The following is a 16,561-nucleotide window of genomic DNA, read 5'->3' as shown; positions in this document are numbered from 1 at the left end:
AATAAGTGGTTCCCTGGCAAGCTGAAGGGCCTGAGTTCAATCCCCATTTCCACAAAAAATAAATAAATAAATAATAATAATAATGATAATAATAATAAAGAATATGGTGTATGTCCAAAGAGTCAATCTCTCAGGATTGTAAATTCCATCATTTTCACAGATTTTTTTTGTTTTGATTTTTTACTTTATATATTCTTCCTATTTCCACTGGTAACAACAGAAAATTCTTAATTCCATGTACTGTTTTCAGTTCTACTATGTCAGATCAGTTTCTATCCATGCAGCTTCATTAAATAAATCTGTAATTCTTTTCGTTACCACCTATGGGTAGGCCTGGACTTACTCCTTCCAGTACTCCAGAGAAGCCATTTTCAGTCCTAGCTTTCACCAGAGCTGGGAGCCTAGGCTTTTTCTTTTGATGCGATTAAAATTTTACATAGGACCAAACATGTGAGTCTTTTTCTTTTTGTACCAGGAATTGAACTCAGGACCTTGTACCTTGCCAGGTATGCACTATGCTGCTGAGCTATATCCTTGGCCAAAAATGAAAAATTTCAAAGAAGGACTTTGGAAAGTTGAGGGATTTGGGAGCAAATAAGAAAGGGCTCTGAGTGAATATGAATTCCTAGGCTCCTCATTTTGGTCACTGATGTAAAGAGTAGACTACACACACGAGGCTGCAAATAGTGGAGAGAACGTGGACTATCTGGGGACCTTGGGACCCATGGAATGACATGGTAGGAAAGTTCCCAGTGATTTCTTTTTGCTTCATAGACCTCAGAACAGATGAAGATGTTCACAATCTGGAAAAGCGATTGAACGTGGCAGATGAAGGGCTTCCCAAAGTACTAGCAAAGAAAACATTTAGATGCTAACTATTCTTTTCCAACTGAAGCCATACCCCATCCATGCCAGGGAAGGCCTAGCAAGAAGCCTAGACTTTGTGAGGCTGTTAACAAGGCACCCTTCCCAGGGAGGTATCAGGACGTTATACAAGGAGCTAACTTTATCTACTGACTGTGAACCTTTACCCTATGGTGTTAGCTAGCACCTTACAAAGACCCTAGATTTCCACATTGTGCAACCTCAACCCCCACTTGTCCTGGAAGTAATAAGGCACACTCCCTTTCTACTTCTGTTCATACTGAATGTCTAGATGAGAGACAGGACTTTCATGATGGGTGGTAATAAGGCTAAACTCCCCCCCCCCCAGTGTGAGTAAAGACAGATTACGCAGGGAACCAAAACTTACACCACCCGCCCACCACACTCCTTCCCCTTTAGTGTCAATAGACATAAGAATATGGGTTGCTTCTCCCATGTGGCAATAATAAGAGCTTCCCCTTTTCTTGCTGCACTGACGTCCATCCCCAGTCCAAAATGACTGAGGTCACAGAAAGATATCTACAAGTCCAATTAAAGAAGATTCATAATCTCTTAATTAAATCTAAAAATGACCTGATTTTAATTAAAAACATATCAAGAGCCAGGAAGATCATAAATCTTAAAAAGACAACCAACAGACATTAACACCAAGCTGACAGAGGCATTCAAATTATCTGACAAAAATTTTAAAGCAGCCATCAAAAATCTGTTACAAGGGGCAATTACAAATGCAACTGAAACATTCAAGGTCAAAAAGTCTCCACAAAGAAACAGAAAATACAAAGAAAAATAAAAATTTTAGAACTGAAAAATACAGTAACAAAAATAAAAGCTAAACTGAAGGATGCAACAGCAGCATACAAAGAACCTATGAAAAAATCATCCAAACAACATAGAGAAAAACCAAACAGTTTTAGGGACTTGTGAGACTGTAACAAAAGATTTAACATTTACAGGATTATCAGATTCCCAGAAAAAAGAACAAGGCCAACATAGTACTCTGAGAGAAGTGACTGCTGAAAACTCCCCAAATGTAAAAGAGGGCATAAATTTTAGAAACTGAGCAGACACCAAAAAAGATAAGCTAAAGAAATTCATGCCAAAGACAAGACACATTGGACTTTTTGACAACTCAAGATACGAAATCCTAAAACTAGGGGAGGGAAACAGCTTACTTATAAAGTACAAAACAGATTTCCTGATTTGGCAGTTTTGAAGCTCAAATGATAGAGGTTTTGAAGCCCCAAAGATCAAACAAAAATAGACTATTTTTCAAAAGCTAAAAGAGAGCCTGAAAAATAGCTTAGCAGCATAAATGCCTGCCTGGTAAGCACAAAGTCCTCAGTTTGAACCCCAGTACCTAAATAAATAAATACATAGCTAAAGAAGAATCCTATATCCAGAGAAAATATCAAGACTCAAGGGAAAAATCACTAACTTCTCTAACTGCACAAAGATAATAAAAATAAACTTTGAAACATTAAAAAGAAAGGACAGAGTGTTGTGGGCTGTAGCTGTCAGGCGTTTTGCGCAGAGATGGCTATGGAGCGATCGGCGCCCAGCGAAGTGACAGCCCCAGACGCGTCGGGACCAGACCCACAGCTGGCGGTGACCATGGGCTTCACGGGGTTCGGGGAAAAAGCTCACACATTTGATATGGAAGCAATGTTTGAGCAAACTCGAAGAACAGCTGTAGAAAGAAGTCGGAAAACACTGGTGGAACCAGTATTTGGAAGGCTGGGCCAGATGTGGCTCTCAGAACTGTACACACCAGTGGCTGTTGACCCAGACAGTGTAGAAAATTGAGACATACAGTGAATGTGGCTACTGCTGAATACCTGCTTTAATGAGTTGTATCAGGCATTTATTTTCCAGACTTGTTTGATACCAGACATTTTGCAATTCTAGACCACCTCAGGTCTTCAGAAGAGACTGACTCTTCTGCTTTCTTTACATCTGATTCAGGCCTGTCTTACATTAGAGAAGGAATAAATACAACCTGATAAACCAGAAGGGGCTAACAGTCAGTCAGGATTGCTGGAAAAATTTAAATGGATTTGTCATTGTTGGTTTAAAAATGAAAAGTAGTTAAAGCACAATAGTTAATACTTAGGCAATGAAGTTAAAATTAAATATTTTTGTTCTTTGGAAGTCACTGGCTTTTTGGAGGTATTGGTGAAAAGGCAGCTATGTGCATGAACTTTTTTTAAAAAACCCAAAAGCATAGTGATGACCATTTATCTGTCACTTAGATTTTAATTACTATAAAAACTCATGGCAAAAAACCAAAACAAACACAAGCCTCACAGCTAGTGTTACATCCATTTTTCCCCCTCCTGGGTTATTTTATTTATTTATTTATTTATTTTTTATTTTTGCGGAACCGGGGATTGAACTCAGGCCCTTGCACTTGCCAGGGAAGTGCTTATTTTGCTGAGCCATCTCCCTGGCCCCTCTCCTGGGTTATTTTAAAGCACATCCTAGACATCATTTCATCCATAAATACTTTGGATATTTTTGTATGTATCTTAATGAGAATCCTTGGGGGTGAAAATGTAAAAAACCTTTGAAGAGATGGGAAAAACAAAGCTGCTTTTCCTTCTCATACATTGTACCGTGTATTTCACTTGTAATAGCAGATGTGGACAGGCACTTGTCAGACACCAGGGAGTTGTGCTGTGGACACTAATAGGTTTTCAGTCACTCAGTTTAGTTTATTATTTTTATTTTTTTCTATGTATGTATGTATGTAGGTATTTGGTACAGGATCTCACTACACAGCTTGGACTCATAGTGATCCTCCTGTCTCAGTCTCCCCAGTGCTGGGATTATAGGCGTGTGTCACCATGCCCAATAAGACTGTCTCCAGTTAAGATGCTCAGTGCAATCCGGGTTTGTGGTTTGTACCAGTGATCTACTGGCTATAAATGGGAGCTCCCAGGTTCCCCACTTCTATCTGATAATGTGCTTGGACAGCTTAAGGAACTTAGGTGTTCATTAAGCAGTCTCAATTGCAGTCTCAGAGCACCCTGGGGGCGGGGCCAGCACGGCACGGCACACCATGCCAGGGATCAAACCCAGGTGCTGCACTCTGCCCAAATACTTATGTTTACTGGTTTATAAAAGGATGTTCTGGAGGATATAGATGAATAATAGCCAGATGAAGTGATATAGTAGTCAAACTATGGGGTGGGGAAAATGAGGGGTTTCCATCCCCTTTTTGGGCACACCCAACTCTTGACACCTCCGCATGTTCAGCAGTTCAATACTTTATCACATCTAGCAGTGTTCAAGAGCTCTTACAGAGCTTCATTTCCAGCCCTCTTCTTACTTTCTCCAGAGCAATCTCATCCTGAAATTATCTAGGTGTCATACCTTAACTCATCTCACTAGTGTAAAGACTGGTGTGATCAAAAGGGACTGATTTCATGTAATCCCAGCAGGTAGAAGGCAGAGGCAAGATGAAAAGTTTGAGTTGTTCCTGGGCAATGCATTGAGATGCTGTCTCAATATAAAAAGGACTAGAGGTACAGTTTAGGATGAAGGCACTAGATTTAATCCTCAGTACCACAAAACAAACAAAAAAAAAAAACCAAACAACTCCATTCAAATATAAGACAAGATAGAAAGGAGTGCCATCTGAAGTATATTTCCAAATGTTTCAATTAATGTATAAATTAAAACTTGACTGACTTGAAAAAAGTTGACCAGTTCTCATGTAGGCATTATTAATCTTGTGATTGGTTTTAAAGTCTTCCTGGGCATTAAAATCACATTTGAGGAAACTAAAACTTTGATCCTTATAATGGCAATTTGATTACCTGTGTGTGTGAGTGTACACTGTTTTGGTTACTAAGTGCTCTAGAAGAAAGGATGAATTACTATAAAAATCTCAATAAAATATTGTCTTGAAATATAAAAAAAAAGAAAGGACAGAAGCAAAACTATGGACAAATATGAGCTAATCCTCTTCAATTTTCAAAATGCAAAAGGACTCAAATAAAAAATTAAAATACTAGTATTACTGCAGAAAAACGGAGTCTGGAAAAGGAATGACACCTGAGGAAGTCTGGAGGCAGTGAGAGGCTTTATTTTACGCTGGTGGTCCTGGCTGGGATCTCTCTTTAGCCAGCACAGCGCTTCTAGGCTAGCACTTTCACATGCTGCATAAGCAGGAGTCACAAAGTGAGACGGAACAGCCTGAAGTGCTCTGATTAGCTAGCAGGGTGAGACTGTCAGTTACAGTGCTAGATTAATGATCATCAGTTACAAGACTAGATTAATGATCACGGAGCTTGTTGCAATCAGACATCCTACGTGTTTGGTTATGCTCTCACGGTCACAGGGGTCCAGAAAGTAATTACAAAGCCAGGGAGGAGTTACCAAACTAGGCAGTTTCAAAAAGAACATTCAAGTATTAAAAAGAACAAATTTTCTGGTAGTTTTCCCTTTTAGTATGATTTGAAATGCATTATCACTTGTATCTAGATGTCCCCCCTAAAACTTCATGTGGTCCCAGGTGGGGCTTTTCAGAGGTGGCTGGATCTAGAGTATGTGATGCTAGATTAGGGGTGGGTGATTACTAAATCGGTCCACTGATTGGTTTGGCATAGTTCAGGGTGTGGATAATGGGAAGTCCATCCTAGATGTGAGTGTTACCAGCCCTAAGGATATGTAGACTACAGAGAATATAAAAACAGAGGGCTGCTGGTGTTGCCTGCTACTTCACTGCTTTGTTACACCATGGAATACTTCTCTGTGATGTCTCTCTGCCACGCCATGCCATCTTGCCTCAGAGCTAGTCAATTATGGATTGAAACCTCTATAAATTGTAGGCTGAAATAAACTTTTTCTCCTTTAACTTAGGTATTAGGCATTTTGTCTCAGCAATAACAAAAATAATTAAGGCAAAAAATGTATGCAGAAAAAATAATTAAGATGACCATCCTGTAAATGAACTGGGGTGAAGTGGCACAAAGGGAGGTAAGCTTGTACAATTAAATTTCTAAAATGATGATATCAATAGACTGTGTTAGGTAAGAGCAACCACTTCTAATAGCTATGCAAATATATAGCCTCAAAATACTTCAAGAGATACATCAAAATAGGATTCTTAAGAATGTTCAAGTAATCTTCAGGAGAATAAACAAGCAAAAATGAGGGGAAAAATCAGAAAACAACAAATAAAATGGCAGACAAAAAACCTAACATGTTAATAATTACATACAATGTAAATGGCTCACATACATCAATTAAAAAATTTGGCAGAATGGATTGAGAAACAACTACACTGTCTAACAAAAACTCAATTCAAGTATAACAACAGGAGGAGGGTGTAAACAAAAGGATGAAAAAGTTTCTTATGCAAACAATACAATGCTACACTAACATATAATTATTAAGAAAACTGTCAAAGATTAAGAAGTATAATACATAATAATACAAAGCTCAAAGCAAGAAGACAAATCCTAAATGTGCATGTACAAAACGATATAGCTGTGAATATCTGAAGGAAAAACTGAAGGAACTGAATAGAAGAATAGACAAATAGACTTTTCAATCACTCTCTTCAACTGACAAAATTAGATAGGAAATTGACAGGGAAATAAAAAAACAGGAATAGCATCAACCACAAGAACTAATGGACACTTAAAAAGTGTCCAGTCAATAACTGCTTGCTACACACATATTCAAGCACCCACACAAGGTATCTAAAGACCAAGACTTGATCAATAAAACAAGTACCAATAATTTTAAAAGAACTGAAATTATAGTAGTCTGATCATAAAAGAAGCAAACTAGACATAGCTAACAAAAAGATAACAGGAAAATCTTTAAAGATTTGGAAATTAAATAACACATTTTAAAATGGAAATAAAAACGATGTGGACTGGAATAAAAAATATACAATACATCAATATCATAGGGCATCATTAAAAGAGGAAAAGTTTTAAATCAATAACCTAAGCTCCTACTTCAAGAACCAAGAAAAAATAAAAGCAACATAAACCCAAAGCAAGAAGGAAATAATAAAGATCAATAAAATTGCAAGCAGAAAAAGTAAAACAAAGCATTGATTGAACCTAATCAATTAAGGTTCTGGGCACTCAACATAAACAACCACTAACATCACTTTTGTGGAAAAAGGAAAATCTCACATTTTATACCTTTGGGTGAACAAGCATCATTACTTATGATGAAGTTTTGCCCAACACACCAAACTGAACAAATTAATTACCTAGATTCAACGATCAATGTACAAGTGATCCCACTAAATAATGCCAAGAACAAGTAATCATCCAGCCTTCGGAAACTTCTACAGAACAAGTAATTTGATGGTTTTTACAAGCAAACACAAATATAGGAAAAGAAGGAAAGAGGACAACTACAAAAGAAACTCAAAATAAAGACATTAAAAAGGAAAAACTGCAGTTTCATCACTTGGATAACAAAATCATACAGAAAAGGAAGTGATTGCTGTACAAATTCAGAAGAACAGCTACTCTAGACAGAGAGGGTTTGGTCTTGGATCCAACACATGTTCTTCCATTTAGCTTCATAAGAAATTGAGCTATTATTTTAAATCCTACTTTATTCCTGTCCTACTTCTCAGTTGGTTCACAACTTAAAGAGAAAGGGTACATAGTGAGAATTATCAAGCCATAACATAAACCGGAAAATACAAAAGACTAGATCACTGAATAAGAGATCAAATGAAACAGAGCAATAAAACCAAACACACAACAGACACAAAATTCTGTCCCTTTGGTAACTCAACAAGATAGCCAGATATGGAGAAATTCCAGTTCATACTGGTTGAGACTCAGCTGTTTTGTCATCTCATCCTGGAGGATAGGCAGTTTGGCAGCTCAAAGTCACAAAAATAATATGACTCCAATAGTTAAATTTTTAAAATCCAGCCATAAATAATAGTTTTCTTATCCTAATAAACCCTAATAAATATTGCAATATAAAATCTTTAAGTAAAACTTTAAATCATATAAATCTATCTGGTTTCAAAAAATAAATGAAACAGCTTCCAAATATAACAAGATTTGGGCCAGAGAGATAGCTCAGTGGAATAAGTGCTTGCCTGGCAAGCGCAGGGTCTAGAGTTCAATCCCTGGTACCACAAAAAAAAAAAAAAAAAAAAAAAAAAAAAAAAATCCCCTACTCTTTTATTACAGCATAGTAATTTTTTGGTCTGATTTATTTATTTTTAAAAACCTTTGCCCTGTTTTTGATAGCACAATTTGTGATAAGTTCAGCTTAGCTATCTTCAGTTTTTGGGGTGTGTTAGGAAGCCCTCACCAGCAGCAAGCACTGTACCACTGAGCTATTCCCCCAGCCTGCAGATCTGTTTTCACCTGCCTTCTACCCAAGCCAAAGAAGTACAGTGCTAAAAAAAATCCGTAAGTATCCAAGCAAAAGTTTGAGGTATACCTACATATGGGGCAAAATGTGATTTTTCAATTCATATATACTTTGTATGACGATCAAGCCAGGGTCATTAGCATATCTATTACCCCCATACATTTATTATTTCTCTCTTGGTGATAGTATTTAAAAAACCTAATTATTTTGAAATATACAGTACACTATTATTAACCACAGTCAGCCACTGTGCAACACCACACTAGCTCTTCCTACCCTTATACTTTGTCGTACCCACTAGCAAATCTCATTTTCCTCCACTCCCTAATAGTGATCTTAGCTCACTACTGCTAGTTATACTCTATTTCCATAAGTCAACTTTTGCAGAAGCTATATATTTTTGTTTGTTTGTTTGTTTGTGCAAGAGTCTCACTACGCAGTTCGGGCTGGCCTTGAATAGACTACATAGCCTAGTCTGGCCTTAAACTCACAGTAATCCTCCTTCCCAGTGCTCACATTATAGGCATTGTCATGAGAAGCATACATCAAATGAGATCATGCAGTACTGCATTTGTCCCTCTTATCTCTGGGTCACTACACTTTACATAATGTCCCTCATAGCCAATATTGTCACAAATGATCTTTCACACCCACCCCTGGGCCCTAGTACTGGTGACTGAACAGAGGTCAATTCCACTAAGTTACATTCCCAGCCCCTTTTTACTTTTTATTTTGAAACAGGGTCTTACTAAATGACTAAATTTCCCAAGCTGTGATCTTCCTGCTCAGCCTCCCTAGCTGGATTTCACCTTTTTAAATGTCTACACAATATTTAGGATGTATATGTGCCACATTTAAAAAAAATTCACCCATTGTTGGACATCTAGGTTGATGCCAAATCTGTTATTGTAAATAAGCCTGTAATGTTGGGACCCCAAACTCTTTTTTAGTTTGTTACTGTTGTTATTTATTTTACCTATTTATCTCTATTTTTTTCTGTTTCACTAGTATACACTTAGTTTGAATCACCACTTCTATATTTTACTGTTTTTCTTACAGATTAAAAAAGATCTAACCGACTTGGTCCTTTATTTCTATTTCTTTTCCTTCTTACTACCAATAGAAGTATATTGTATTGTTAAAACTGATCAGTTTGCTATAATTATGAAAATACTATTTACGGCAGAGCCAAACACTGTACTGCAATTATGTTCATTTTTTTGATAAATTAGTAAGGATCCCTTTCTATAAAGACCCCAATAAGGGCCGGCCAGATAGCTCAGCAGATTAAAGTGCCTGCTTAGGCAGGGCATAGCAGCTGGGGTTTGATCCCTGGCCTGCCATGCCGGTCCTGCCCCCAGAGCAGTGAGACAGCAATTTGAGACTGGGTGTGGTGGCGCACCTGTAATCCCAGAGCTTGGGAAGCTGAAAACAGGAGAATGACTACAAGTCTGATCTGTCTAATGAGACTCTGTAGACCCTACAGACCCTGTACTAAATGCAAAAAGACCCCAATAAGTAATCTTTTTTATCAAAAGAATAAAAGAAACTAACAAAATAACCAAAAAAGAGTTTATGCAGTGTATTTTGCTCACTATGCCACTAGACGATATCTGTATTGAATGCCCACGGTCAGCTTCAAATATTCTTTTTTTTTTTTTTTTTTTTTTGGTATGAGGGATTGAACTCAGGACCTTGCACCTGCCAGGCAGGTACTAACGTCACTGAGCTATCTACTCAGCCCACGTCCTAGATTTCTAGTTGACTATTCTCTCTCCTTCAGATTCTATTATCTAAAACTAATTCTTTATACTCAATCCACTAAATCAATGCTAAAACACTTAAAGTAGTAAATCTGTCAAAATGCCTATTACAGAATTTTTATAAACATAAAACCAGGCATGGTGGTAAGAGATCTAGGCTGGGTGTGGTGGCACATGCCTATAATCCCAGAATTTGGGAGGATGAGGCAGGAGGATTGTTTCAAATTGGAGGCCAGCCTGAGTTACACAGTGAATTCGAGGCCAGCCTGAAGTGCATGGCAAGACCCTGTCTCAAAAACACACTAACCATATTAATCAAGCCTTTTTCCTAATAAATCAAATCTCAAACTTCCTCTTCCTCAACAATTTGCTTTATATCTCTATATCTTTGTTATTTTCTGAAGTAGGAAACCATCAGGAAACTCACATGTCCTGGATAAAGGAAATATTTTTCCTCATTGCTTATATTTGTTCTAACTCATTTTCTCTGTGACTTCTATTCATTCTTATTATTGTCATTCTATTCAAAATGAGCATCATCTTAAATTCTCTTTCCTTCTACCTATCCATACATCCAATCTCTTGGAAGCAATATTGTATAGCTTTAGTGTCTTACTTTCTTATATTTCTTCAGCAGTCAGATTCTACAAAAGGTCTGACTCTAACATTCAAACATATCAACTGACTATAACTTGTGTTTTAACTTCTATCAGCTATTAATGAAAAAGTGTTTCTATTCACTTTTTATTTTACACGTAAATGAACTAAAAAATCTATGTCTGGGGGGAAAAACATTAACACAGAATATCTGACATTTGGTCCATTTTAAAGCACTTATTGGTTCAACTCATTAAATTAAAACAATGATCCTTAGTTTTAGGTTGGCTTAAAAAAATAAATTCTCTATTACATACTACTTTCAGAAGAGCAACCCAATACATACCTCTATAGAAAATGTTGCTCCTGCATTTATCCATATACCAGAAAAATAAATCTACATTATCTTAACAAAACAGACTAATATGTGCCTTATAGACATCACTGCATCAGTATGCCAAGAGGCATAAGATTTAACTACACCATTTGCTGAAATTTTAAACTTAGAGGTTGTAGTTACCTCTTTTTGTAGATGGAGTTTGAAGCAACTGTTTGGCTTTGAGGGAAGTACGAGGCAAATTTTTCAGCCTTTGCGAAGCTGTTGAAAAATAAGGAACTGTAACATTTGCCTGGAAGTACAAGATAAAGGCTATAGTTTCTGTAAACTTGAATATTTTAATACAACTAAAACTTATCAAGAAGCAGAAATGATAAGGCAAAAATGTTAGAATCCGAGAAACAGAAATTTTAAAGTGATGCTTAGTGCATTCCGCTGGAAAAGGGGAATGGAAATCTTAGTACACAGTAGCATACTTTAAGAACTAGTTTCTCTGAAGATGAAAACATCTCTAAAGTGTCAACTGGTTGAAACAGCAAAGAGAAAACAAACCACCAGCAAACATGCTACAGGATGCAAAGAATACAATACAAAGACATGATCAACACAAGCACACAGTACAGAATAAAGTAAATGCAGTACTGTTTAATGCAAAAAAGCACATTTTGGCAAAGCAGTTATTGTTAGATGAATTGCCCTAAATTGAAATAGTAATCCCCATACTCAAAAAGGAAAAGAAAACTCAGAACTAGGCGAGTCCTCAGGAAGTCATAATTTATTGGTTTTAATGTGTTCAATATTGTTCTGCTATAGAATACAACTTCTCCTTGCCTCAGAGTTTTGTAGGACCATCTCTGGACTGTGCACATACATATGCATAGAGGGAGGGAGGTATGTTTGTGTGTGTGTGTGTGTTATGGATTGAGGGGATTAAGATAAGTCAGAGCATTTACCTTTTACTGTGACCAATGAAGAATGCTGAGCTTTCTTCCAAACTTCTATCAACTATATCGAAACTCCAAATTTGGCATGTAAGATACAGCATAGTGTTGCCTTGTATTAAAATAACTCCAATTACTTCAATTTATAGTTATTACAGCTCAACTATCATAGTGCCACACAAACCAGTGTAGTCACTTATTAAAGTGGCTCTGAAGTGTCATTCCATTGACCAGAGTTAAGACTTTATACACTTCTAGGACTCCTGTACAACAAAACAGTGAGAAATCCCACTCCTATAAGACTATCCAGGGCATAATCATTAGGATAATAAAGAGAAATGTTATCTTCAGAAAGCATAGAGAGAATAATGGCCGTTTCCGCTGTTGCTTAATTCTTACAGCTATCGCAAAGCTAATACTTTTATTAAAAAAGAAATGTAAATGATTCCCAATTTTACAGTGCTCCAAACACTACGCATAAATAAAGTTTGATGCCAACTCAATAAACAGCTGTACATCTATCCCATAAAATAGGAGATGGTCACCACTCATATTTTATTCTATTCATTCATATTTCCTTCCTTCCTTCTATCTATCCATCCATCCATCCATCCATCTTTGCTTTCACTTATTTAATTAGCTGAGTCTGCTAAATTCCAGGTACTGTTTTGGTGCAATGGCTTTAGGCACCAACTCGGTAGACATAGTCCTTTATTCTTATTTCTTAACACTTAAGCAAAGTGGAGACAGACATAAAGTAGGAAAATAGATGGTCTTCTGGATAGCAATAGCTGTTAAGGATAAAAGTTAAGTAGGAAATAGGAGTAAGAAATAGACAATTTAAATTGCAATGTGATGAAGAAAGAGTTCCCTAAGATGACATCTACATAAAGATCTGAAGGAAAAGTGGGAGAGCCATGCAGCTATCTAGAAAAGCACTCTACATTGTGGAAAAAGCAATTGTAAAGAATGCTGAGATTGGAGCATGTGTAGTATGTTTGAAGAATAGAAAGTAGGCTTAGTTACAATTGAGCACAGAAGGAAATTAACTGAATATATGCTCACAATCTACAGAATCTATTAGCCAATACAAAAATTTTATGAGGACTTAATGGAAAGATCTTACTTGAGAAGCTACAGTAACTCCAATAGACTATTATCCCTCAAGTGTCATCTGTAGACAGAAAAACTGTACACTGGGATTTTAAGAACTCAGTACATACAAAACCAAGGAAATTGACCTGACAGAAATAGAGTGAAATAGAATAAAATGCCATGCTGTAGAACAAAATAAAAATTGTATCTGAATTATCATTCTTATTCAATTAGTTTCCTGAAGTCAAATCATTTGTCAAATAAGAAAGTACACCTAAGTGAAACTCTCCAAAGCTTTCTAAATTAATAGAATTTAATGTTTGAAATTGTTTATGGTTTAAAATTTGCCTAGCTTTATCTTTTAATATTCATGTAATTCCAAATTAGCAAGACTACCATAAGTGACAAAGATACTACCAAAAACAACTGTCCTTTGATGATGCTGCCATCATTTAGCTTAAAGTCTTGCTCCACAAGCAAGCCCCTCTAAAAACCTCTGGCAAACATCTAACACCATTTTCCAAATCATCCTACCTCAAAATCTTATTTTAGGTTCTGTTTATTCACCTCTTGCACTTTCTTACTTCTATCCCCTCTTTTGTATTACCATTGCCTCCTCATTGCCTCAAACCATTATCATCCTGATTGGACAATTGATTAGGACAATGAAGGAAAAACTCAAAATCATAAAGATGATGTTCTTTCATCAAATATGATTTATGATAAACTGATAAATCTCACTAGTGTGTTAAGCCTCAATATTCAAAGAATATAAATTTTGAAGAATTCTGACAGATTTTTAGAAGCTAAAGTGATTTCATTGCTATCATAGGTCAGTATGTAAAAATATTCCTAGGCCAGGTATGGTGGCATGTGCCTATAATCCCAGCACTTCGGAGGCTGAAGCAGGAGGATCTCTGAGTTTGAGGACAGCCTGAGCTACAAAGTTCTAGCCATCCTGAACTGCATAGGAAGTCTCAAACCACCCCCCCTTAAAAAAATATATGTGTATATTTCTTGCTTACAAAAAAAATCAGTACAATTTAATATTTCATCATCTTTATTTTTTTGTATGCAGTATTGATACTATTTTTTACTGACAGTTAAAAATAGAAAACTCAAAAATGTTTTCAATGCTGGCCGTTTTTTTCCTGGCCATTATTACTTTAACTCAGTTCATTATTTTTTCATTTTTATTTATTTTGTACAGGGTCTCACTACTCAGCTCAGACTCGTAGTGATCCTTCTGTCTCAGCCTCCCCAGTGCTAGGATTGTAGGCATGCACCACCATGCATGGTTTCAGGGTGGCATGACATGCCTGGGGTTAGGGGGGCAGCAACGCATGTGGTACCGGGGTTCAAACGGGTCCTGCATTTGCCAGGCAGGCGTTTTAACCCTAACCCTAACCCTAAGCTATCTCCCCAGACCTAATTATTATTATTATTATTATTATTATTATTATTATTATTATTATTCTTTTTTGCAGAACTGGGGATTGACTCAGGCCCTTGCACTTGCCAGGGAAGTGCTTATTCCACTGAGCCATCTCCCCAGCCCCCTAATTATAATTATAGAACATAGTTTTGTCATACAAATGTCAAAATAATCTGAGGTGCTATGAAAGTGTGAATTGCTATTAATCAATGTTAATTACTGCCATGTAGAATACCTCTCGTTTTTCTACCCTATAAACAATATTTTCCTCTAAGAGGTTACTTTACTTAAAAACTTTTATTGCTTACAAATTCTCATTTAGTCATTCTTTGATACTCTGTCACTTGCCATTAATTTTCTGAGCATCACTAATCACCTATCTTCCACTTATTTAAAAAAAGTAAAAAAATAAAAAAAAATTTATTACACTGACTTTTTTTCAGATCTTTACTTTTTGCCTGGATTATGCAATAAGTTTGTTTTTTTTTTTTTCTTTCTTTTTTTATTTTTTTGTGGTACCAGGGTATCAGGACCTTATGCTTGCCCCAGGCAGGCACTTAAACCACTGACCTATCTCCCTGGCCCATACGCAATAACTTTCCAAGAGTCTCTTCATTTCAGTTTACTGTCCATAGTGCTATGAGAAGGAAGCTTCTAAAATGGAATCTTGTCTGAAAGCCCATCATGGCTCCTAATACTACAAGCTGAAAACTCAAATTCCTTAGTGTGCTATTTAAATCTGTTCATCCATGTCCTACTTACACTTCTCACTTATCACTGCTCTGACCTATCATCCCATTTGATCTATCTGCCCTTCAGTAATCTGGCTGCCACTCTCAAGATTTCACAGTTGGTGCCCTCTCTGGGAATATCAATATATCCTTTCTTTATCTGCCAAAGTATAGAAGCTCTTCCTGAGCCAACTGAGAGATCTCCTAATATCTTTCCTGAAAACACTTCACACTACTGAGTACCTTTTTTGTAATCCTAAAGAAGTTCCTGCCTATTGGAAAGTATAGCCTGTCTTACATTTACATTAGCAAGGCTGGGGCCACACACACACATACTCACTCTTCACTCTTTTCTCTCTCTCTCTCTGTCTCTCTCTCTCTCTCTGTCTCTCTCCCCCCCCATTGCATAATTAATGGACACATAAGTGATTGGCCACTGGACAAAATCTAGAGCCTAAAGCAAGCATTCAAAATCTTTCAAAGTGAAGGTTCAAATAAGTGGCTATCAAACTTGGATAAATCCCCAAAACAACTGAGATCCCTCTGAAAAATGAAATTCTAGGTATCTATCTCAAGTCTATTCAATCAAAATATTCAGGGGTAAAGGACAAAAATAATTATAAAATCTCATTATTACATTACTGACCCACCATTACTGTCAACATTTTCTTTAACTGATATTCTATAACTATTTTACTCATTCTTAGTCTACTACAGTTAGTGTATGTAATATGATTTCAATCAATAATTCATAGAAACGTAAAATTCGTATGTAACCTCTTAATGTCTTGGTAGTCAGTGAAATCTAGAGAGAAATTCCTTCCTTCTGCAGCTGCAAATGGTCTGGCTATGTCTAAGCTGATAACTTCCAGGCACCCCATTCAGGGCAAATTCTAGAGTAGAATACTGCTCCATAAACCTTCTCGCTGGGGTATTTAAGGTTTAATCTCAAAACAAGCTCCAAAAAAATCATCAGTGAGTGTTCCTCAAGACACCTACTCATTTGCAATTAGCTCATTACGACATAATCCAAACGATGGACAGGAAATAAGGAATTTCAGGGAGGCTTGAGAGGAAGGAGTAATTTGGTTGTGCACTTTTCTATTCACTTAACTTTTTATAATTCATGTGATTTATACAGATTTCTGCTACTTTTCTATAAAAATAAATGAGTGTTTTTTTAAGGTTCAAATGAGACAATACATCTGGAAGTATTTTTAAACATCTTAAAATGCTAATCAAAATCTGGATACCTTTTAAAAATCAGCAGATTGGAGTTTTCTGTCTTCCTTTTCTCTATTTATGGACCAATTAAGTCCTATATTTTTCTGAAAACTAACACTTTCTATTAAGTCTGGTCTAGTTGTCTTAGAAACAAGGTATGAGCCCTTTGAAAAACTACC

The 16,561-nt window shown here is 36.5% G+C and overlaps 1 protein-coding gene and 1 pseudogene across 3 annotated transcripts in view; one reads left to right on the top strand and one right to left on the bottom strand.

Moving 5' to 3' along the window:
* Window positions 1-16,561, bottom strand: part of Slain2 (SLAIN motif family member 2) — an 89,038-nt gene that overhangs the window by 22,846 nt on the left and 49,631 nt on the right. For 2 of the 3 annotated variants that reach the window (XM_023705986.1, XM_004645668.2), the window contains one exon: window positions 11,140-11,217. The exons of the other annotated variant lie outside the window; for it this stretch is intronic. In XM_023705986.1, coding sequence (XP_023561754.1) covers window positions 11,140-11,217 — 78 coding nt within the window. The remainder of the gene's footprint in view (window positions 1-11,139; window positions 11,218-16,561) is intronic. 3 annotated transcript variants of the gene reach the window in all.
* On the top strand, window positions 2,389-2,747 carry LOC111813881 (annotated as a pseudogene).

The sequence above is a fragment of the Octodon degus genome, unplaced genomic scaffold, assembly GCF_000260255.1.
Source record: "Octodon degus isolate 3935 unplaced genomic scaffold, OctDeg1.0 scaffold00235, whole genome shotgun sequence".
NCBI lineage: Eukaryota > Metazoa > Chordata > Mammalia > Rodentia > Octodontidae > Octodon > Octodon degus.
Note: the sequence above shows the minus strand (reverse complement) of the source record. Positions and strands in the feature narration are given on the sequence as shown.